This window comes from Oryctolagus cuniculus, chromosome 7 (assembly GCF_964237555.1).
Source record: "Oryctolagus cuniculus chromosome 7, mOryCun1.1, whole genome shotgun sequence".
NCBI classification, from domain to species: Eukaryota; Metazoa; Chordata; class Mammalia; order Lagomorpha; family Leporidae; genus Oryctolagus; species Oryctolagus cuniculus.
The window spans coordinates 21,767,143-21,790,042 of NC_091438.1; the positions used below are offsets into that span (position 1 = coordinate 21,767,143).

General features: G+C 50.5%; 1 protein-coding gene and 1 long non-coding RNA gene across 9 annotated transcripts in view; one reads left to right on the forward strand and one right to left on the reverse strand.

Annotated features, from left to right (window-relative positions):
• The first annotated feature begins 523 nt into the window (after positions 1-523).
• Positions 524-14,571, forward strand: LOC138850495 (uncharacterized). The gene is made up of 2 exons (XR_011390307.1): positions 524-1,513; positions 11,012-14,571. It is a non-coding gene; the product is annotated as an uncharacterized lncRNA (long non-coding RNA).
• GALNT11 (polypeptide N-acetylgalactosaminyltransferase 11) overlaps positions 4,284-22,900 on the reverse strand; it is a 65,647-nt gene continuing 47,030 nt past the window's right edge. For 6 of the 8 annotated variants that reach the window (XM_008263911.4, XM_070077296.1, XM_070077292.1 and 3 more), the window contains 8 exons: positions 22,470-22,595; positions 19,496-19,745; positions 12,891-13,008; positions 11,663-11,815; positions 8,493-8,711; positions 7,102-7,206; positions 5,067-5,204; positions 4,284-4,946 (listed from right to left, as the gene is read on the reverse strand). In XM_008263911.4, the coding sequence (XP_008262133.2) occupies positions 4,815-4,946; positions 5,067-5,204; positions 7,102-7,206; positions 8,493-8,711; positions 11,663-11,815; positions 12,891-13,008; positions 19,496-19,745; positions 22,470-22,595 (1,241 nt within the window). In that variant the 3' untranslated portion in view covers positions 4,284-4,814. The remainder of the gene's footprint in view (positions 4,947-5,066; positions 5,205-7,101; positions 7,207-8,492; positions 8,712-11,662; positions 11,816-12,890; positions 13,009-19,495; positions 19,746-22,469; positions 22,596-22,900) is intronic. The other 2 variants (XR_007923808.2, XR_011390304.1) reach the window with 1 other exon arrangement.

Here is a 22,900-nt window from a genome sequence, read left to right on the forward strand (position 1 = left end):
GTAAATTAATACAATGCATCTTGTGTTATGTTACATGATGGAAACACCATTACAGCCAACAGGGAGAGAGCTAAAAACAAAGACGTTTAGGCGTGAGGCTTGTCCTGAATACCGTGACGGTCGTGTGCAGTGTGCCGCTTTCTAACTGCTTCGTGACGACCGCACACACCCTCCTGCAGCCCCGCTCCGGGAGCGGCTGGGCTATATCTGCCAAAAGGAAGAAACTACCGTAGGTACCCACCGGCTCTTGCAGTTCGTCCCTCCCAGGATCCAGCCCAGGACACCGCATGACGCCTGCTCGGCAGGGCTCCCTGGTCTCCTCTGGTGTAGCACAGCTTCTCAGACACGCCTTGGTTTTCGTGATGCGGAAGGATTGGGATAGAGGGGCCGGCGCTGCGGTGTAGCGGGTTAAGCCACTGTGGCACCGGCATCCCATAGGGGCGCCGGTGCGTGTCCCGGCTGCTGCACTACCTGCTCCCTGCTAATGAGCCTGGGAAAGCAGCAGATGGCCCGAGTCCCTGGGCCCCTGGGCCTGCACGGGAGACCTAGAAGCAGCTCCTGGCTTCGGCCGCACAGCCCCGGCTGTTGCAGCCATCTAGGGAGTAAATCGGCAGGAGGAAGATCTCTATGTATCTCTACCTCTCTGCAACTGTTTCAAATAAATAAATCTTAAGAGATTAGACACTTTCATTATAATCCAGTTTTCCCATAAAATTTTTAGTACACGTGGGCATATTTGTAAAGGCTATTTTTTTAAAAAGCTGTATTTATTTTGAAAGAGTTAAGGAGAGACAGAGACCCCCCTCTGTCCACTGGTTCAGTCCCCAAATTGCTGCAGCCAGCTGCGAGCACTGGGCCATCTCCCCGTGCGCGTTCCAGGCCCTCAGCAGTGGGCCGGTCAGGACGTGAGTCGGCGCCATGAGCAGACGGCGGCTCAACCCGCTGTGCCACAGTCAGTGCCGGCCCCATATAATGGCCGTTTTCTACACCGCCGTCCGCTACTTCTGCCTCCTGTTCCGCTTATCCCGGTAAAGCTTACACTTTCCTGCTTTCTCCGTCTACTAACTCGTGCTGGGTTGCAGAACACGTGACCTGCACGTTGGTGAAGGCGGGATTGTGTTGGAAGCCCTCGTGAGTGTTAAGACTTTCAACGGCCAAGCAGCCAAGGCAGGGGGTCCACTCGGCGCCTCGAGCAGGTCTAACAAAGCGTCCGCTCTTGGACCGCGCCGGGCGCCCGGGGTCGTGAGTGAGGTCTGCTCTCCGGGCTGCGGCAGCTGTTTGTGGCCTCCGGGGAGGGCTCTGTCCGGAAGTGATTCTCTGCGCAGCCCCACCGGGCACACGCGCTGACTGCTCCGCAGGCAGGCGCAGCGCGCCCCCGTGTCCAGGCCCCCTCCTGAGCCCCCCGCCTCTGTCGGGGGCTCCTCTGCCTGCGGTACTGCAGCAGGGCAGTGGTCTCGGGGCAGAGCTGCGACGAGTCAGGGCTCTCCTCGTCTCCCGATCCCTGCAGCCCCAGGTGAGAAGAGCCACGCATTTTTCTAGACGTCCCCCCGCCCCCATCCTGTTACTCCCTCTTGGCCAGAAGCAATGTGTTCCTTTTTCTCAATTCAGAAATCCTCCCTCCTCTCTCTCATCAAGTTCCATCGCCTTAAAGGCACTGTTATTTGTATTCCTTACATATCCTTTGGGAGATTTCAGAGTGCTCGTTTCTCGAGTTCTGTGGCATTTCTGAGTTTTCAGGTTTGTCTTGCGTGTCGCGTTCCCGAGCCCCCTCCGGTGTCGCTCGGCCTGGTGCCATGGTGCTCTTCACTTCCTTACAGCGACTCTGCCTGGGATCCGACTCGGGCCTCACGGCTGTTCATCTGATGGGAACGCTGGCTGGTCACCACCTAGACTCCCGTGACCAGAGCTGCAGTAGGCTTCTCTGATACAAGTCCGTGTCTTTGTGGGCATATACCGTAGTGCGTGGGACGGCCGGGTCCTTTGGCAGTTCTGTTTCTAGTTTAAGAAATCTCCAGGCACTGGCACTGTGGCGTAGTGGGTAAAGCCTGCGGCACTGGCATCCCACGTGGATGCTGGTTCAAGTCCTGGCTGCTCTACTTCCAATCCAGCTCCTTGTTAATGCACGTGGGAAAGCACCGAAGGATGGCCCTCGTGTGCGGGCCTCTGCACCCACGTGGCAGACCAGAAGCAGCTCTGGGCTCCTGAATGAGACTGGTGGCAGTGAACATCCTTGTCTTCTTCCAAAAATACTTCCAGCTTTTTCCCACGCAGTATGACCCTGGCTGCTGGTCTGTCAGCTACAGGCTTTTTCAAATGTTGCGCTTCTATCTACATGTCAGTTGTTACATTTCTTTTTTAATCATGAAGGGATGTTGAATCTTTTTTTTTTTAAGATTTACTTTTTTATTTGAAAGAGTTCCACAGAGAGGGGAAGAGAGGCAGAGAGAGGACTTCCATCCTCTAGTTCTCTCCCCAGATGGCCACAATGGCCAGAGCTGCGCCAATCCGAAGTCAGGAGCTTCTTCCGGGCCTCCCACGTGGGTGCAGGAGCTCAAGGACCTGGGCCATCCTCCACTGCTTTCCCAGGCCACACAGAGAGCGGGATCAGAAGAGGAGCAGCCGGGACCGGTGCCCATATGGGACGCCGGCACTGCAGGCCAGGGTGTTACCCCGCTGCGCCATAGCACCGGGCCCAGGGATGCTGAATCTGATAAAATGCTTTCTCTTGCCTGTTTCTCAAGGAATTCCTGTTTATGTCCTGTTCTCAGCATCAGGAACCTTCTTCTATTTGTTTTGATGCATTTATTTTCATTTTATTTGGAAGAGATCTTCAATCTGCTGGGTCATTCCCCAAATGCCTGTAATAGCCAGGAACCAAAAACTCAATTCAGGTCTCCCCCACGGGAGGCAGGGGCCCCAAGACCTGACCCATTTTCTGCGGCCTCCAGGGTGAGCATTAGCAGGAAGCCGGACTGCAGCTGCGGGAGCAGCGTTGCAGACCAGGCACTCTGACAGGGATACCGGCATCCCAAGTGGCAACTTAGGTCTTGGGCCAGACACGCGCATCTTGAAGTTCTGTTGTTTTCAGATTATTTCTTCTTGATAAACCTTTTGTCATCAGGAAATGTCCCGTTTCATCATCCCTAGTACTATTCTTTGTTCAGAAATCTACTTTAATATAGCAGGGCCAGCGCTGTGGCGTAGAGGGTAAAGCCACCACTTGCGGTGCTGGCACCCCATATAGGCACCGGTTCGAGCCCCGGCTGCTCCAGTTCTGATCCAGCTCTCTGCTGTGGCCTGGGAAAGCAGTACAAGATGGGCCAAGTGCTTGGGCCCCTGCACCCACAAGAGAGACCTGGAAGAAGCTCCTGGCTTCGGATTGGCGCAGCTCTGGCCATTGCGGCCATCTGAAAAGTGAACCAGCAGATGGAGGACCTCTCCTCTAACTCTGCCTTTCAAATAAATAAATCTTTAAAAAGCAATCTGGAGTAGCTATATTATTTTTTAAAGATTTGTTGATTTTGAAAGGCAGAGTGTTACTGAGAGAGTTTTCCTTCCAGTGGTTCACTCCCCAGATGGCCACAACGGCCAAGGCTGGGCCAGCCTGAGCCAGGGGGTCTTTTGGGTCTCCCCTGTGGGTGCAGGGGTCCCAACACTTGGGCCTTCCTCTGCTGGTTTCCCAGGTGCATTAGCAGAGAGCTGGATCAGAGGAGGAGCCGCTGGGACTTGAACCAACACCCATGTGGGATGCCGGCGCTGCAGGCCGCGGCTCACCCTGCTAGGGCACGACGCGGCCTTCCGGTCCATGTTAGGCATGCTTGGCCCTTCCCGTCCTTTTCCGCTATATTTGTGCGGGCAAGGATGAGGCTGAGTCTGGGATTTTTATCCCGTCTAACAGTGTCTGCCTTTTAGCTGGAACAGTTCATGTGATTATTGATATTCCTGGGTTTAAAGCTATCACTCTGCTGTCTTCTGTCATCTATGTATATTACATGACAGATAAAATATTTGGGATAGAGATCATCGGTCTAACATGTAACTGTTCTGTGGCTCACGATCAGGTAACTGAGCCAGCAGCTTGCGACGGGAGAGCCTGTGTCTCCTGAGATGGGAAAGAGAATTCACCGTATCTGCTGGCATTTACAGCCCCCTGCAAGAGTCGTTGACATGAAGTACACAGATTCTCACCCCTTCCCTCAGCTGGGGGCTGCTTGTTAGCTGAATCCAAGAGTATCACGTACAGAAGGCAGCTCCGACCAGAAGAGCACGCATGCAAAATCCCGTTTAAATAATCAAAAGGATCCTTTATTTTAAGTGTAGATAGTACCATGATTCATCAAAATAATTTATAAGTTAACCGCTTCTTAAATACTGTCTCATAAATGATGCCTTCTGAAAAGTAATATGGATTCAATCAGTCTTTAAATTATCTACTTAGAACATATTAAGAATATTCTAAAGAATTAACTACGACTTATAAAGTGTTCTAAGAAAGGAAATCATGACAAGTCCCTAATCAGATAGAAACTCATTCCATTGTTACAGGTATTAAAATGAGCGGAAATTGCCTCCAACAAGAATGCCCATGTCCTGGGTTTGTCCTTCTGTGTAAACTCAGCTCTACAGAGTTTCAGCTGTGTTCTGGGTTACTGTATCATCGAGGAAGTTCTAAAAGCGGCTCAGAAACGACCTGAACGTCCGGGGCCTGCGTCCTCTTCCCCGGCCTCCAACAAGAGGACAGGTCGCCCCTGCAGGTGGCGCCATGCAGCTTCCTCCACGGCCCAAGAATCACCTTTCCGGCCCTGGCGTCGGCCTTAACCTTCCAAATGCCACTGCTGCGAGGGGGAGCCGTCACAGATGGCCATGGCCACGGAGCCCCGCTCCCCCAGCGGATCCGTCACTCTCAGGCACTGGCCGACAGACACCTGGTACAGCCGGTTATTTTTCTGGCAGGGAGAAAAGACGTAGCAGGGAAGAAACATCACCCCCATGTCTCGGCTTTTACTGAAAACCCACACAGGCCCAACACAGGAAGGGACGCCCAGGAGAGGGGGGGGCCGCCTTACCCCGAACGCCCACTGCTGGGAGCCGCCGGAGCCGTGGCACTTCATGAGTCGCGGCGGGTCCGACGAGCGGGTCTCTGACACGTCTAGACACAGCAGGTTATGGAGAACCAACTCATGCTCTTCGTTGTAAAACCAGACCTAGGAAAAACGCAACCAAGGGCCGCTTAGGGACTGAAACCACTTCAGAGTTGTGGGGAAAAAAGGGATGTGTTGTGTTGGTCTTCGAGCAGGACAGACCGCTCGATGTCCTAGCACGCACGGAGGCAGACTGCAGGTCTCACCTGCGTGGAATGAACTCACCCCGAGAAACAGGGGGCCGCTTGGAGGAACCTAAGCAGCAGCTGAATCTGCGGGGGACATTTCCTTAACGGGGCTAACTGATCACGGCATTTTCAATCTTCCAATTCCCGGCCTTCCCAGCGCCCAGGCTACGCAAGAACGGGAGGCGCCCAGTGGCTCGCCCTGAGAGTCACACGGTCCGCCTGTGCCGTCACCGCAGCCTGCAGGCCCGGTACGTGGGGGACGAGATGCGCAAATGCTCCCCCAGACTTGACTCCACGCCTTGTGTTCAGGAACACAGGCCAGAATGGCACACGCGGAAACTTCGTCTCCACCACGCATCACCACTACATCCGAATGAATGCAATTTCTCTTGTTCTCCCCTCATCTCACTGAGTCGCAGGAAAATGTAAAAGGCCTTGTGTGGTGCTGCCGCTGTAGGCCCATGAGGGAGCCCCGGGCACAGGCAGCTCCTGGGCACTGGCAACGCGAGCGGCATGGCTAACTTTGATTAGGCAGCCGTATCTGGCTAGCAGCTCTGGGAGTAACAACGCCATGCGCCACACCCTGGTATGTTTAGGACGCTACACTTCCATCCCCCCAGGGAGCCGGAGGACGCCAGCTGTCTCACCGCAGTGGCGCCTGCACCACTGACACGCCACCCCGCTTCTCATCGGCGTCCAGACTGCCTGCTTTCCTCCCAGAAATGGCACAGAGTTCGCCTAAGCCATGTTTTCAACATGTGTCAATTTCAGATTGTGTTTTATTTGTAGGAGTGGTCACACTTTTTGGTAAATGGAATATTTACTTTGACATTTCACAGAAAGTCACGTGTTTCTTTTTTCTCTTGAGTAGCAGAATCCACTGCTACAATGGCGAGGTTAGGTCACTGCTGCTTTATCGGACACAATCACTTCGAAATTGCAGTGCCACACTGAAATAAGTTCTTTGCTTATTTTTACAGCCATTGCAATATAGCTTAAAACACATTCACGGCCGGCGCCGCGGCTCACTAGGCTAATCCTCCGCCTTGCAGCGCCGGCACACCGGGTTCTAGTCCCGGTCGGGGCGCCGGATTCTGTCCCGGTTGCCCCTCTTCCAGGCCAGCCCTCTGCTGTGGCCAGGGAGTGCAGTGGAGGATGGCCCAGGTGCTTGGGCCCTGCACCCCATGGGAGACCAGGAAAAGCACCTGGCTCCTGGCTCCTGCCATCGGATCAGCGCGGTGCGCCGGCCGCAGCGCGCCGGCCGCGGCGGCCATTGAAGGGTGAACCAACGGCAAAGGAAGACCTTTCTCTCTGTCTCTCTCTCTCACTGTCCACTCTGCCTGTCAAAAAAAAACAAAAAAAACAAAAAAAAAAACACATTCACATAACATGTAGTTAACTTCTATGAATAAAATGAACAGAAATTCTGGTGGATTTCTGTGCATAAGCCACCGAAAATCAGGAAAGTCTGAATTCAGAGAAAACTCTACAGGAGATATTTGAATCCATCTAGTCTGGATTTAGGCTTGCCTATTCTACCAACTCATATGGTTTCTAAGTAAGTCATTCTTTCCGTGTATATTGGAGTTATCACTGGTCTAAACAACTGAAGTGCTACTATGAAAATGAACAAAGAGGAAAAAATCGACCAGAGACAAAGGTCGCCATTGAAGGTGATCTTTGAGGTCAATCCCGACAAGTCAGAAATTCCATCTTTGACTGTGGGCAGCATTCCTTCCAGAGCCCGTCTCCTGAGGACCGGCATCACTCACCTGATCTGGGTCCCCGTAGTCACAGGCCTTCAGCACTACGAGGCCTCCCTTCTGACTGGGCCGGCCCTGGGCCACCAGACACTTGTTGGTCTGGAAATGATAGAGCTGTAAAAGAAGAGAGAGCTTCTGACGATAGTGTGCTCCGGCAGCCCACGTGGAGGGTGCCGCGGAGCGCTTGAGAAGGTTCCGGATGAGACAGGAAGATGCTCTTCTAGAGCATGAATCCCCAGAGTTGTAGAGGGATAAGCAGTTCTTACCCCCGAGCCCCAGCCTCAGTGCGTGGCACATCCCGTTACACACCGCGAGGCTACCAAGCAGTTCACCAACCAGATGCCGGCAGTGTCAACTGGAAATTCCAGCCAAGTAAACAAGTTTACTAATCCGCTACAGGGACAAAGGAAACTAAAATATTGTATATTGTCCCTCCCCTATAGAAACTTAAAACTGAATGGGGGTGGGGGGTGGGGGAGGCAGGCATTTAATGTAGTGCTTGGGATGCCCGCATTCAAGTCCCTGCTAATTCTCTGCTAATTCTCACCCTGACAGGCAGCGGCGACCTCAAGTCCCTGGGTCCCTGCCACCCACATGGGAGACTGGATTGAGCTCCCAGCTCCAGGCAGTGACAGGCACTGGGGGAGTGAACCGCGGATGAGAGATCACTCTGCCTTTCAAATAAATGAATGAAATAGAACAAAAGTTATTAAAAAAAAAAAAAAACACACACACACAGGAAACCAACATAATATACACGCTAAACTGGAAATTCTGAAAGTGTAATAAGTAACAAAAGTAATCAGTAACAAAGTATTTCAAGTATAAGGATATACACTGCTATCTCTAACCACCCTGATAACTGTTTTTTCTCACTCTTATAAAACACAGAGACCAGAGGGAGAAAGCTCTATGCTTATTTCCAGCCACTGAAGGACAGCTGGCATTGTGAATGAGGCTATCAGAAGTAGCTCCCTTGTGCCATAAAACAGGGGAGATGACAATGACAGGTGTCAAGCCTTAACTTCCAGAAGGCCAGCTACAAAAAAACACTGATTTTATGGCTAGACACTTCACTTTTAAGTGTAGTCACACAACTATGAAAAAAAGATTTATTTATTTGAGAGGCAGAGGTACAGAGAGAGGGATGTCTTTCATCCACTGGTTCACTCCCTAAATGACCCCAACGGCCAGAGCTGGGCCGATCCGAAGCCAGGAGCCTCTTCCCGGTCTCTCACACAGGTGCAGGGGCCCAAGGACTTGGGCCATCCTCTACGGCTTTCCCAGGCCATAGGAGAGTGCCGGATGGGAAGAGGAGCAGCTGGAAGCTTAGCCCGCTACGCCACAGCGCCGCCTCCTGTGAGTTCTGATGAAACCCTAGGACAGGACTGCGTTCTTACCCTGCCACGCCGGAGCACTTTGGGACGCTTTGGGCCTCTGTTGAAGACGACGGGCTGCTGGGCTTTGGCATTGGGCCCAGGAACCTGCATCTCTGGGTAAATGTTATCCAAATACCACTTAAACGACTGACAACCCAGCTTCTTCCTCAGCTCAACACGTTCACTGATGTTTCCGTAACTTTTGGTCTTCAGATCAGGTCTCAAAGAGAAATACTGCTCCTGAATGAAAAAAAAAGTTTCTGGTTAAAAATGCAATGATAGCTGCGGTGTAAAGAACTAAAAATAGCAGGTTGTGAACAAAGGTATTTTTCATGCAAGTCCATCAGTAACCGAGGAAAACATAAGTTATAAGACACATCCCGGGGCTGGCAGTGTGGCACAGCACATTAAGCTGGCACCCGGTATGAACACTGATTTGAGTTGCAGCTGCTCTACTTCCAATCCAGCTCCCTGCTAATGCACCTGGGAAAGCAGCAGAGGCCAGCCGATGGGCGCGGGCCCCTGCAGGCCTGGCTTTGGCCTGGCCCAGCACTGGCTGTTGCAGTCATCGCAAAAGTGGACCAGCAGATGAAGAGCTTTGTCTCTCCCTCTCTGTAACTCTGCCTTTCAAATAAGTCCTTAGAAAGAAAAGACACATCCCAATTCCAGAAATGGAAAAATGTATAAAGCTGATCTTAAAAATCAATGAAACAGGCTATACCAGAAGACTGAAATGCTGGCATCCCATGTGGGGCGCCAGTTCGAGCCCCAGCTGCTCCACTTCCAGTCTAGCTCCCTGTCAATGGCCTGGGGAAAGCAGCAGCAGACAGCCCAACTACTTGGGCCCTGCCACCCACGTGGGAGACCCCGATGGAGTACGAGTCTCCTGGCTTCGGTCTGGTCCAGCTCTACTACCAGCTCGTGGTAGTAGATCTCAGTTTTTCAAAATTCTAATTTTCACAGCCAGCATCGTGAGCAGTGGTTAGGACTCCACTTTGAATACCAGCAACCACATAAGAGGGCCAGTCTGAGTCCCAGCTTCTACACTTCTGATCAGGCTCCCTGCTGCTGCACCTGGGAAGGTAGCGGAAGACGGCCCAGGTGCTAGGGTCCCTGCTGCCCTAGGGGAGACCTGGATGGAATTCCTGGCTTCTGGCTTCAGCCTGGCTGAGCCCTGGCCATTGTGGCCATCTGGGGAATAAAAGAGCACATGGAAGATGTCTCTCTCTGCTTTGAAATAACTGTCTTAAAATTCAAGCTCTCCAAGTGAAAATTAGAATTTTTAATAGAAAATTTTTATCATTTGCAATAATATTATCAAGTATCTTCATTTTCATCACTTGACCCCTTTCTGAGAATGCACCAAATACCCAAGTATGAATGACTATGGCTTACACATTCATTCTTTTATATGAGCAGAATGTTCCTAGAGAACAGGGCAAACTCAGCTCACACTCAAACAACCGCACAAGTGCTGTTCCTTAAACCAATCACTGCCCTTCACTATGCAGCCAAAGCGCTCTCTGTGAGCACACATACACACAATACCAAAGACATCAAGATTTCATAAAAGCACCTTTTCTATTTCATCAATCTGAAACCAGGTTTTTCTTTTTTAAATTAGATAGAGATCTTCTACTCAACTTCCCAAATGGCAGCAACAGCCAGGGCATGGCTAGGCCAGCCCAAAGCCAGGAGCTTCTGGGTGTCCCATGTGGGCACAAGGGTCCAAGAACTCGGGCCATTTTCCTCTTCTCTCCCATGTGTATTAGCAGGGAGCGGGACTGGAAGTGGAGCACCATATGGGCTGCCAGCACTGCAGGCGGCAGCTTAACCCGTTACACCCCGACAACAACCCCAGCTTTTCTCACTTCCACGTGGGCAGTACTGGATAATGCGATGACGATTGGTACAGCTGGTGCCAGTACCTAGACTGATAAGGGCAGCAGCCATTTCACTCCACTGTCCCACACCATCAGAGCAGTGTCAGCACGCTCCACGTGGTGAATACCACATTATCTCTCTGACTGCGAAGGCGGGTTTGCCCGGGAAGACCTCCTGCATGGGTGGCCAGGACCACGTTTTGGGAACTGCGTTAGAGACTGGAGATTACATGGCGCTGGGCCTCAGGGAGCTCAGACTGCTGGAGGGCAGAAGACTTGCACTCGATGCCAGTGCTCGGGTCCCCACTTCCACTCCCCAACAGACATGCACTCCGATGCCAGTGCTCGGGTCCCCACTTCCACTCCCCAGACAGACATGCACTCCGATGCCAGTGCTCGGGTCCCCACTTCCACTCCCCAGACAGGCTTGCACTCTGATACCAGTGCTACAAACAGTTGCTTTGGTCTCATCATTCCCACAGAACATACTGTCTGCCTCCAACAGCATTTGCCTCACAGAATTGAAAATTACTACGCATTCTCTTACTCATCGTTTTCCCCCAAAACTTAGCGCAGAGCCTGGTACACAGTAAGTACTCAGTAATTATTTTGTTTTTAAGCTGATACGAAGACTCACAGCAGCGTTTTCCCTAACAGCCAAGTGGGAACAACCCCAATGTCTGTCGGGTGAGCAGTGGATCCATACGGCGTGGCCATCCTGCAGTGGACCGATACTCAGCAACAGGAAGAAGTGAGATGCCTGGTACCACATGGCTGAACCTGACAACATCTGCTCCATCAAAGCAGCCGGGCACCAGACACCACCTACTGCGTGATTCCAGAAACAGCCAGTCCACTGCACAGGCGGGAGAAGGTCAGTGACTGGGGTTGGGGGAGCGAGGATGGCAAGGCTATGGGGAGGGCACAGAGTTTCTTTCTGGGGAAAATTGCTCTGTGAATTACAGCTCAGTAAAGCTGGTACAAACGAGATACGGATCTCTGCCTAAGGCAGGAGAGGAAGCGGGAAGAAGTGTCCGTGTGCGGGGTCTGAAGGGAAGCAGTCCCAGTGGAGCACAGCGAGCAGAGGAAGGAACTCACGCTCTGCGCCAGTCACAAGGCATGGGAGTAAAGAACCCCAAGACAGAGAATTCCTGCCAGCGTTGGCTGCCTGAGCAGAGTCAGATCAGAACCAAAAATGAGCGAAATACTGGTTGAAAGGACAAAAAAGAAACCCAACAAAAATATCCGGGAGTGACAAGCAGTCACTGGCCTGTCATTCATTGCTCGTTGCAAGAGATTTAATCTCACCTTGTATTCATCCAACCAGACGTGGGCCAGCCTCAGAGAGTTGTGTGTCATGGTGTCTTGGCCTTCAGGAGATCCGTAGGGTCGCCTCTTCCGGAAAATGTGTCCTACTCTAGAGCAAGGGATGATGAAGAGTTTACCTCCACACATCCAGATCTGGCCAGAAGCAAAATATGGATTAACAGATGCCTCACGTGCTGTGAAATCAGTGTAAGGATGGTCATGAAACTACTCTTTATTAAGAAACAGGCGGGAAACTCTGCAAGCTGCTTTATCTCAGTAGACTATGCTCCCGCGTCCACTGGTTCTCTCTCCGGATATTCAAAATGGCCCCATCGGGCAATCCACGTCTCCCCGGAGGCGGCAGGGACCCAACCACTGAGACCATCACCTGCTGCTACTCTGGTGTGCGTCAGTAGGCAGCTGGAATTGGGAGCACAGCCAGGACGGACACTGGGCAGCTGAAATGCTCGGCCAAATCCTACCCCAGTTAAATAACTGTGTCCCACAAAAATTAACCCGTCTAAAAAGGCAAGACTCAATTATCGCTATCTGTCATGCCTTTCAATCTCAAAATTCTGAAGACCACAGAGGAGAGACTGTCTTTCTGAAGCACTGCAGTTAATATGGTATTGATAACTGGACCGGGAGACGGGAGCAGCGCATGGGCCATTTGCGTGGGAGGGAGATCTCAGCCCCCCCCCACCCTTTTCCAAAGACTCCTACCCTCCACAGTCCCCTGGGCCACTGCCCCACCCATACTGCCATCCTTCCAACCTCAGCAGCTGGAGAAGAGAAGAGAACGAAAGGCGAACTTCTGCCTCAGATGGAAGCCGCTGCCTCTGTACAGGATGCACTAAGCTATACTTGGGTGAAGGCACAATTCAGCATTGAACTGAGCTACTTCTGACCGTTACATGGGGAGCTATTAGTAATTCTTCCAGAACAGATGTGAACCAGGATGCTCTTAATCTAACAGTTATCAATAAAGTCAACAGACTGACAGCAAAAAAACAAAACTAGATTAAATGTACATCAAGGCTTCCTGAGGTGATATCCACCTATTCATTCCAACCAAACTTTAAAATATGCTTTTGGCATTTTGAATGGCTATTATCCATCACAATTACGGCAAAGTGGCGTTCACTAAGCACCATTTGTCAACAAAGATAATCAGAGAATTATATTCCACTCCCCAGAAATACTTGGGCACACAAAAACATCAAATTACCCGGAATGATATTTCCAGGTTTTCTCCTCCCCAGATGTCCATGCCGCTGTCATACTGTCCAAGTTCATTGAAATAGAGTCTGTTCATGGCAAATAACCCTCCAGCCATCGTAGGTGACCTAGAAAAGCAACACAACTATGTATTATTCTATACAGTCAATGAGCCCAGAGTGGCTTTGCTTTGGAACATCACAAATGAACAAGATTAACTGTTACAAGACATTTTATCTAGTACCATAGAATGAGCTGGGCCACATAACTGGTTGATATGCTGGGTTTGTGACATACGAAGGTTACTTTATAAGTATCAGAAGCACTTTTCTTATTGTAATTACATTTGACAGAAACCTGAAATGAATTACCTAATTCCTTCTGACATTCCTACAGAGACACTGGGATACACACAGGGCTCTGGAGTTGCGCGTGTAGTGCAGTGGGTTAGGGGGCTGTCTGCCACACCAGCTTCCCACAGCAGAGTGCTAGTTCCAGTCTTGGCTGCTCTGCTTCCGATCCAGCTTCCTGCTACTGTGCCCAGGAAGGCAGTGCAAGATGGCTCAAGTACTTGGGTCCCTGCTACTCATGTGGGAGACCCAGATGCAGTTCGTTGCAGCCATTTGGGAAGTAAACCAGCGAATGGATCCTCTAACACCCTGCCTTTCAAATAAATAAATGAATAAATAAATACATCTTAAGAAAAAAAAAAAAACACCTGGACTCCAGGGCCTGCCAGGGAGAGACCTGACAAATCTTGCACATTCATGGGTGGACCTAAAAGTGTCCAAGCCGTGGCTCTCCAGTGGGATGGCCTGATCTCTCCAGCAGACATTTCATAGCATTTGGAGCATTTTTAGTTGTCCTGACTTGGGTGTGTGTGTGTTGGTGGGTGGGGGCAGTGTTGTCACTGCAACTGTTGTGACTCCAGGGGTTCTGCTTAAATAAACTAAGCATAGGAAAACCCTTGTAACAAAGAATTATCTGGCTTAAAATGCCAGCAGTGCCAAGGCTGCGAAGCCCTGAGTCAGAGTGAAAGGAGCTGCGGCAGGCTGGGTCTCACAGGGACCCATCTGCCTTCCGGAGAGGACAGTACCAGGGAACCACTGCATGACGGGCGTAGTCCAGCACTAGACAAAAATAACCAGGCACTCAGGAAAAGAAAGCCCCCTGAAAGAAAAATGCCAGAAAACTACAAGAGAAACAGATGTGCAATGTTCCAAATGTGGAATTCTCAGAGACTTTAAAGTAACCGACCACTATGTACAAAGATACAAAAGACAAGATTGGAATGTGGCAGAGAATTACATTACTATCAAAAAGGAAACCATGTTAATACATATCTGAAATGCACTTCTGAAAAATAAGATGGGGCCGATGTTGTGGCATAGTGGGTTAACCCACCGCCTACAGGGCCAGCATTCCGTATGAGTGCTGGTTCAAGTCTCAGCTGCTCCACTTCCAATCCAGCTCCCTGATAATGTGCCTGGAAAGGAAGCAGAAGATGGCCCAAGTACTTGGGCCCCTGTACCCACTTGGGAGACTCAGATGGAGTTCCAGGCTCCTGGCTTTGGCTTGGCCTAGCCCTGGCCATTGCAACCATCTGGGAAGTGCACCAGTGGATAGAAGATTGCGGTCTCTCTCTGCCTTTCAAACAAATAAATAAATCTCTAAAAAAAAAAAAAAAAAAAAGACAAAGAAATTTAAGCAGCCAATTAAAATTTATCTTGAAAGGAAGCAAAACTAAGACTGATGTTACTTTTTTTTTTTTTTTTTTTTTTTTGAGAGGCAGAGTGGACAGTGAGAGAGAGAGACAGAGAGAAAGGTCTTCCTTTGCCGTTGGTTCACCCTCCAATGGCCGCCGCGGCCGGCGCGCTGCGACCGGCGCACCGCGCTGATCCGATGGCAGGAGCCAGGAGCCAGGTGCTTTTCCTGGTCTCCCATGGGGTGCAGGACCCAAGCACCTGGGCCATCCTCCACTGCACTCCCTGGCCACAGCAGAGGGCTGGCCTGGAAGAGGGGCAACCGGGACAGAATCCAGCGCCCCGACCGGGACTAGAACCCGGTGTGCCGGCGCCACAAGGCGGAGGATTAGCCTAGTGAGCCGCGGCGCCGGCCCCTGATGCTACCTTCTTATCTGAACTAGAAGCTACAAAGTTCTTGAATGATGCTCTAACCCCTGAAAGAAAGCAACGGACAACTCCAAATTTCATACTGAGTAAAAATCTTCAAAACACTAGCGCCACAGGGATACTTCCAGGAAGAGAGGAGCAGTCAGCGCAAGTCCAGCTAGATGAACCCTGCAGTGTTCTGCAGTCAGAATGAGCGCAGTCCCGGACGGAGGCTTGCGGGTGCTCAAGGAAGAGTGGCATAAAAGGGTAAATGGCACGGGGGCAGGGGTGGAGCACTCCAGGGGTGGGGCCGTCTCCCTACAGACTAGGCAAGGACCAAACCACCTTCGTGGGAGCTGGGGAGCCAGACCGCAGTCTGGGGTTGGAACAGTAAGGAAATACTGACTAAAGCAGGAGGAGTTGCCTGTGACGCCCCTCCCTCAGCTCTGAGCAGTGCAGCTGGAGAGACTCTGTCTGCGGCTCGTGGGGGCGGGGGGCGGGGGCGGGAATGAAGTCCAGGCCTTAGACTTGAAACCTAGCACCAGGCTTGCTACCGTGAAACCCTGTGCCACACAGGCCCCACACACTGAGCTCGGGACCCTGCTTGGCCAGGCAGGCAATGACGGCCTTCAGCTCTCCTCCACCTGGGGCGGACAGTGACGGGGAAGATTTCAACCAGAGGGGGCAGGGCAGGACACAGCGCTCAGGGCTCTTCAGAGCGAGGTCCAGCACGGGAGACCAGAAGTCCCTATGCCCAGGCCAGTCCTCATATAATGGGCTTCCAGACCGGCCCTGGCATCAGGCACAGACCTGTACCTGGCAGGATGGACTGGTATGTCAGCCTGCACCTCCCTGCCTCATACGGGGCTGGCACGCTTCTGTGGAACAGCACAGGGCCCTATGGCTGCTGCAAGACTCAGGTGCGACCCAGGGAGTGCCTTCAGCTCCCCTCCCTCAGCCTTGGGCAGACAGCAAGGAGCGACACGTCAGCCTCGGGAGGGCAGGAAACAACGTGAGCAAAGGACTGCCCGGGACCTCAGCAGCAGGCTGACTGAACACCAGGCCAGTGCCTGTGGATGGAGGCCCTGGACCTGCTCCACAGCCAAGCAGAGACCAGTGGCCCAGTGTACTGGACTTACATCCACAGCAGCACCTGTGGCCACCTCGGCAGCGTGAGCCTTGCGCCCTGGGTGTGGTCAGCACTGCCGCAGTGGGGGCCACCGACTGCCCTCCCCATTCCTCCCGAGCCCCAGCCAGCGCAACATGGCCAGCAGTTATCTGCTCGGGAAATGAAAGCTGTTTGGGTGCTAAGACACTGCATATCACCTGGGGCTGATGCCACAGGGATCCCCCACCCCCTTGCCACCACAGAGGAGCTACACATGCCACAGGTTTCTGCCAGACTTTAAGCTGGCACCTCTGCCATCTCAGCTATGCCCCTCCCACCATGGGGACCCACGCAACCCCTCCAGAACTTTAGGCTGAACTCCACCTCACAGGCTGCCGCTGAGACCCATGCACCCCCACCCCTGCTGGTACTGAGTGGGGCTGTCCACGCCCCTGCTGCTATTGGTTACAGAAGATACAAGGAGATACATTACAGCATGCAACGGGATCCAAAGCCAAAGTAGCAAACTGATACCCAAAGACTCATCTTCACGAAAAAGCCTTTTATCCAGAAAGCCACCCTTAAACGCAAGGCGGGGAGAGGGCCAGACATGCAAATATCAACACAGGGACACAGAGGTGTGTAGAAGCAAGGCTTTCTGGCACCTCTGAAGGAGGACAATAATGCTTTCCTAACAGATTTGAACAAAGCTTGACAGGATGCTTGATAAATAATTCAAACAAGATCATAAGGTACACAAAAAGAACTGTGAATACAGGAAGTTAAACAGAAGTAGGGAAAAATGCATGATAGAAATGAGAAATTTGCAGAGAGAGATCTTGAAAAAGAATCAAATAGGGGCCAGCGCTGTGGCCCTGGCCTGAAGCGCCGGCATCCCATAAGGGCACCAGTTTGAGTCCCAGCTGCTCCTCTTCCAATCCAGCTCCCTGCTATGGCCTGGGAAAGCAGCAGAGGATGGCCCAAGTCCTTGGGCCCTGCACCCTTGTGGGAGACCTGGAAGAAGCTCCTGGCTCCTGGCTTCGGATCAGTGCAGCTCCAGCCATTGTGGCCATCTGGGGAGTGAACCAGCAGATGAAGACCTTTCTCTGTCTCTCTCTCTCATGCCTGTAACTCTAGCTCTCATACGAAATAATAAAATTTTTTTTTTAAATAATCAAACAGAGGCCAGCGCCGCGGCTCACTAGGCTAATCCTCCGCCTTGTGGCACCGGCACACCGGGTTCTAGTCCCAGTCGGGGTGCCGGGTTCTGTCCCGGTTGCCCCTCTTCCAGGCCAGCTCTCTGCTGTGGCCAGGGAGTGCAGTGGAGGATGGCCCAAGTGCTTGGGCCCTGCACCCCATGGGAGACCAGGAAAAGCACCTGGCTCCTGGCTCCTGCCATCCGATCAGCGCAGTGCCCCTGCCGCAGCGCGCTGGCCACGGCGGCCATTGGAGGGTGAACCAACGGCAAAAGGAAGACCTTTCTCTCTGTCTCTCTCACTGTCCACTCTGCCTGTCAAAAATAAAAAAATAAAATAAAATAAATTGTAGCATTATTCCCAATAGCCAAAATATGGTCTCAGTCTAAGCACTTATCAAAGGATGAACTGATAAACAAAGTGTGATATACATGAGTGTACTTCAAAAATTCATGGATGGGGGGCAGGTGTTTAGTCTATCAGTTAAAATGCTGCTTAAGATGCTCGCCTCCCACATTACAGTGCCTGGGTTACCCAGTTCTGGCAAATGCAGACCCTGGGAGGGAGAGGTGATGGCTCAAGTTACTGGGTTCCAGCCACCCACATGGGAGACCTGGATTGAGTTCCCAGTTCCCTCCCAGCTTTGCTCACCCCTCACCAGATGCTACAGGCATTTGGGGACTGAACTAGCAAACAGAAACTCTCTTGCTCTCTTTTTGCCTCTCAAGTAAGTTTTTAAGAGTGGAGGAGACTGGCGCCGTGGCTCAATAGGCTAATCCTCCGCCAGTGGGGAGCCAGATTCTGTCCCAGTTGCCCCTCTTCCAGGCCAGCTCTCTGCTATGGCCCGGGAGTGCAGTGGAGGATGGCCCAAGTGCTTGGGCCCTGCACCCCACGGGAGACCAGGAGAAGCACCTGGCTCCTGGCTTCGGATCAGTGTGGTGCGCCGGCCGCGGTGGCCACTGGAGGGTGAACCAATGGAAAAGGAAGACCTTTCTCTCTGTCCCTCTCTCTCATTGTCCACTCTGCCTGTCAAAAAAAAAAAAAATAATTAAAAAAAAAAAAAGAAGAGTGGAGGAGGTAGAATGTGCGGATAACACCTACATGACCACTGGTTTCACAGAAGATGTCTTATAAAGTTTAGGATACACCTACATCAATGACTGCATATAACTTGGAGGGAGCCTTGCACTGTCTAGGCAAGGACCAATTTGATGACACTTGGATCATTCAAGAACAGAACCACCACTCAAAGAAGAGCACCTAAGAACGTGTAACTTCTAAACAGTACCACTATTTTCTGCTTAGAAGACAAAGTTTCTCAGACTGGTTTAAAAACAAAGTTTACATAAAAGCAGCTATATGAGAGACATATCTACATAAAAGACCACAGACAGACTGACAGTGAAAGAAAAGTAACCAAGTCCTTGGGCCCCTGCACCCGGGCGGGAGACCGGAAGAAGCTCCTGGCTCCTGGCTCCGGATCGGCCCAGCTCTGGCTATCACGGCCATCTGGGGAGTGAACCAGCGGATGGAAGACTTCTTTCTTTTTTTCTCTCTCTCTCTCTGCTGCTCTGTAAATCTGCCTTTCAAATAAATACATAAATCTTGGGAAAAAAAAAAAAAAACCAGCTTTACACGAGGGTAGTTCAAAAAGTTCTCAGAGAATAGAATTAAAAATGAAATTACTTTGGTGTAAAAATTTTGGATTCTATCCATGAGAGGTCTTCAAAAAAGCTCAAAGAAAATGACTATTACGAAAAAAGTACGCATAGATTTCAACATTTCTACAGTAAAATAAATCTATCTTTTAATTCAATTTTTCCAAAAGATTTTGAAGTACCTTTGTATTGCACACAGAATTTTTAAAATAATGTTGAGCCAAACAAGTGTGACAAAATAGTCTTATGCTTTCACTGGATGGAGCACAAGAGGAGGCAAAACTAGACTGCCGTGGACAGAGACACGGGCACAGGTGCGGACCCCAGACAGCAAGGACCGTGTCAGGAACCAGACTCTCAGTCACAGCGATCGCCTTAAGGCTTGCGGAGTACAAAAGACTCGGTGAGGACTCAAGAATTTTCAAGGGGCAAACTGAGTCAACACTTCTGCTCCCTGGGGGGAAGCAGGGACTGTCAGGAATTTTTTTCTCTTTTAAGGAAGCACAGGTGGGAGTTTTTCAAACATAAAGGAGAAACCTTACTTAATCGGTGCAGTGGCTCCCTCGGCTCCTCCTTGCTCAGAAAGGGGAACAAGATCCCATTTGAAGTGCAGCCCCCAGTTGAAGCCTCCACGGACAACCGGGGACGAGCTGTAGGCCAGTGTGTCGGCACTGATGATGTCAATCACCGGGCACACCACAGTGTGCCGGTCCTCACGGATGGCGGCCAGCAGCGGCTGCAGCCACAGCACGTTCACCTCACAGTGGCTGTCCAGGAACACGAGGACTTCTCCTGCGGAGGCAAACAGCGCAGGCTCAGCAGAGCTTCTCGGCACTCCATTCAGGCAGTGCCACCCGGGCAGGAGACGACACACCCTCACGGTAGGAAACGCGGCCGCCACCTTCCAGCCCCGAACCACCAACGGCTACTTTACGGCCAACCGTAAGCACGGAGAGTCCGCCACTTAGCCTGAAGTATGCTGCTATAATGGAAGAACACAGAGTATGCAGAACTCTTATAGACAGATTCCCTTTGGTAAAAAGATTCAAAGTCTCACAGTAATCATTCAGCTCTTCAGAGGACCAGATATTCCTGAATGATTTCAAGATGTTTTGGTAAAATGACAGTGGCCCGTTGTGTGTAGGGATTGTTATTACAATTATTTCCAAATTCAGTATATCTTTAGAGGGCAGTTCCCTGCCTTGGAACACAGAATGCAGAGCACCTAACTGTCTTCACTGGCAACTAAGAAACATCAGTGTGGTTACTGATTACTGCCACAATCCAGTAATTCTCTCAGAAGTGGGAGAAGTGGGGCTGTCAGTGAGGTGGCTCCCTTTGCCCCTGCACGGCCTGGAGCTCATTGTTTTTTCTTCCGTTTCTCATCTCTCCTTTCTAATTGTCCTGTCTTGGCTTCTCTCAATTCAATTTTTTTCAATTAACAATTTAACTGAATGAAGTAAGATTATACCAGGTCACAATGAACTTCCAATAATGACCTCACCAAAACTGCTTGCTTCTGAGATCCTAAACCATGTGAACAAGGATCTGAACAGACCATAAAAACCATAAATAACAGTTATTTGAAGAAAAAATATGCATTTGTAACACGACAATATTTGAAATGGCAATATCTTTAAAATGTCCAACAATTTTCTCTTTATCATCTTGACTTCAATCACTCAACTGGCCAATTCAGGCTTCATTTAACTAGAAAATATCGTGTTAAGTCTTGAATTCAGTTTGTACCTGACTGCAGATTGTGCGATTCTCATGTTTTGTTAATTGCTGCAGATCACCTTCGATTTAAGGAGAAAGAAGGGAAGTAAGATTCTAAAAATGAAGTTCTAACTAAACCCAATGGTGGTTAGACAGGAGAGGAGGTGACAGTGACCACCGCCAACCACCGTAGATGCCTTTAGCTGGTTATCCTGAACACAGTGGCATACAGCATTATAGAGACTATCGCTACTAGGGAACGCCCCTGCCAAGTTTAGTAATTCTCAAAGTATCTCCATGGGGTTTTGTCTCTCTGTTTGCCACAGCCACATACTACCTGCAATATTTTACGGTTAATATTTTAATCAGGTTGTTTTACTTTTATAAATTTATGTTAAAAAGACATATTTCTTTTTAAATTTATTTGAAAGGTAGAGTTACAAAGAGAAAGGGCCAGAAGCAGAGAGAGAAGTCTTCCCTCAGTTCATTCCCCAAATGACTGTAATGGCCAGGGCTGGGCCAGGCCAAAGCCAGAAGCTTAATCTGGGTCTCCCATATGGGTGAAGGGGCCCAAGTACTTGGGCCATCTTTTGCTGATTTCCCAGGCACATCAGCAGGGCGATGGATTGGAAGTGGAGCAGCCAGGACTTTAACTGGCGCCTACATGGGATGTTGGTGCTGCAGACTGCAGCTTAACCTGCTATGCCACAGTGCCAGCACCTAAAAGGAAAATTTTTTAAAATTATAAATGAAAATAGGAAGACCAACCTTTCAGAGGTAACCATAAAAAGAAACAAAATAGAATCAATATAACATAAGACTAACCAGATATATTTCTGAATTTGGTATTTGTTCTTTCTTAAAAGGGAAAATTAGGGGGCCAGTGTTGTGGTGGAGCAGGTGAAGCCGCCGCCTGCAGCACCAGCATTCCATATGGGCACTGGTTAGGGTCCCAGCTGCTTCACTTCCAATCCAGCTCCCTGCTAACGGCCTGGGAAAAGCGGCAGAAGATGGCCAAAGTGTTTTGGCTCCGGCTGCCCATGTAGGGGCCCTGGAAGGAGCTCCTGGTTCCTGGCTTCAGCCTGACCCAGCCCTGGCCATTGCAGACATCTATTGAGTGAACCAGCAGACAGAAGATTCTCTCTTGGTCTCTTTCTCTCTTTAACTCGTTCAAATAAATACACAAATCTTTTGTTTTTAAAGGGGGGGAGGGGTCGGTGTTGTGGTGTAGCAGGTAACACCACCATCTGTGACGCTGGCATCCTGTATGGACACTGATTCAAGTCCCAGCAGTTCCACTTCCAATCCAGCTCCCTGCTAATGCTCCTGGGAAAGCAGCAAAAGATGGCCCAAGTCCCTGGACCCTGCCACCTACATGGGAGACCTGAAGGAAGATCCTGGCTCCTGGCCGTGGCCTGGCCCAGGCCCCGCTGTTGTGGCCATCTGTGGAGTGAACCTGCAGATGGAGGATCGCTCTCTCCTTGTCTCCCTCTGAAACTCTGTTTTCAAACATTTTTTTTTTTTTTAATCTGCTTGAGGGATAATACTGAATAATGAAGAGCCACTGTGAAAACAGACCTATGGGGATTCCAGAGTTCAACTCCTCGTACTCTGAGCTCTGGGGCGGTGGAGCTGAGTTCTGCACCGTCCTTCCACACTGGGCAAGCCCCTTCTCACCACGGGCAATGCCTGTTTGAAGCACCACTCTGTACGGACGGCGGCAGGTTCAGGAAAGGCTTCAGTGACCGAGCCCCCGGCACCCAACACCCACAGAAGGAAGCCAAAGGAAAGGTATACCTGTAGCGTGGGCGGCCCCGATCATTCTTCCTCGGATCAACCCCTCACGCTTTGTATTTCTTATTACTTTAATTTTTCCAGGAAGATATTTTTGGACATATTCATCTAGTTCTCCTTTCAAATCATCTGAAAATAAAGAGTCCTACAATTATCGAGACGGTCTGAAACATATGCAGACATGAGAGCTATTCTAGAGCATATCTGGTACATACTAACGTTTACAACAAATTATCAAACAAACATTACAGAATCTTCTGCTTTAAGAGAATATTGTAGCTTATCCTGTAGGAAGAAAAAGGGGAAAAAATGAAGGGTAAGAGTTGGAATATTAGACAAGAGGAATATTCATCATAGTTATGGACCAGTTCTGCAATTTCATAACATCTAGCAAAATATTTTGCATAAAGATATTTGAGGGACTAGTGCCGTGG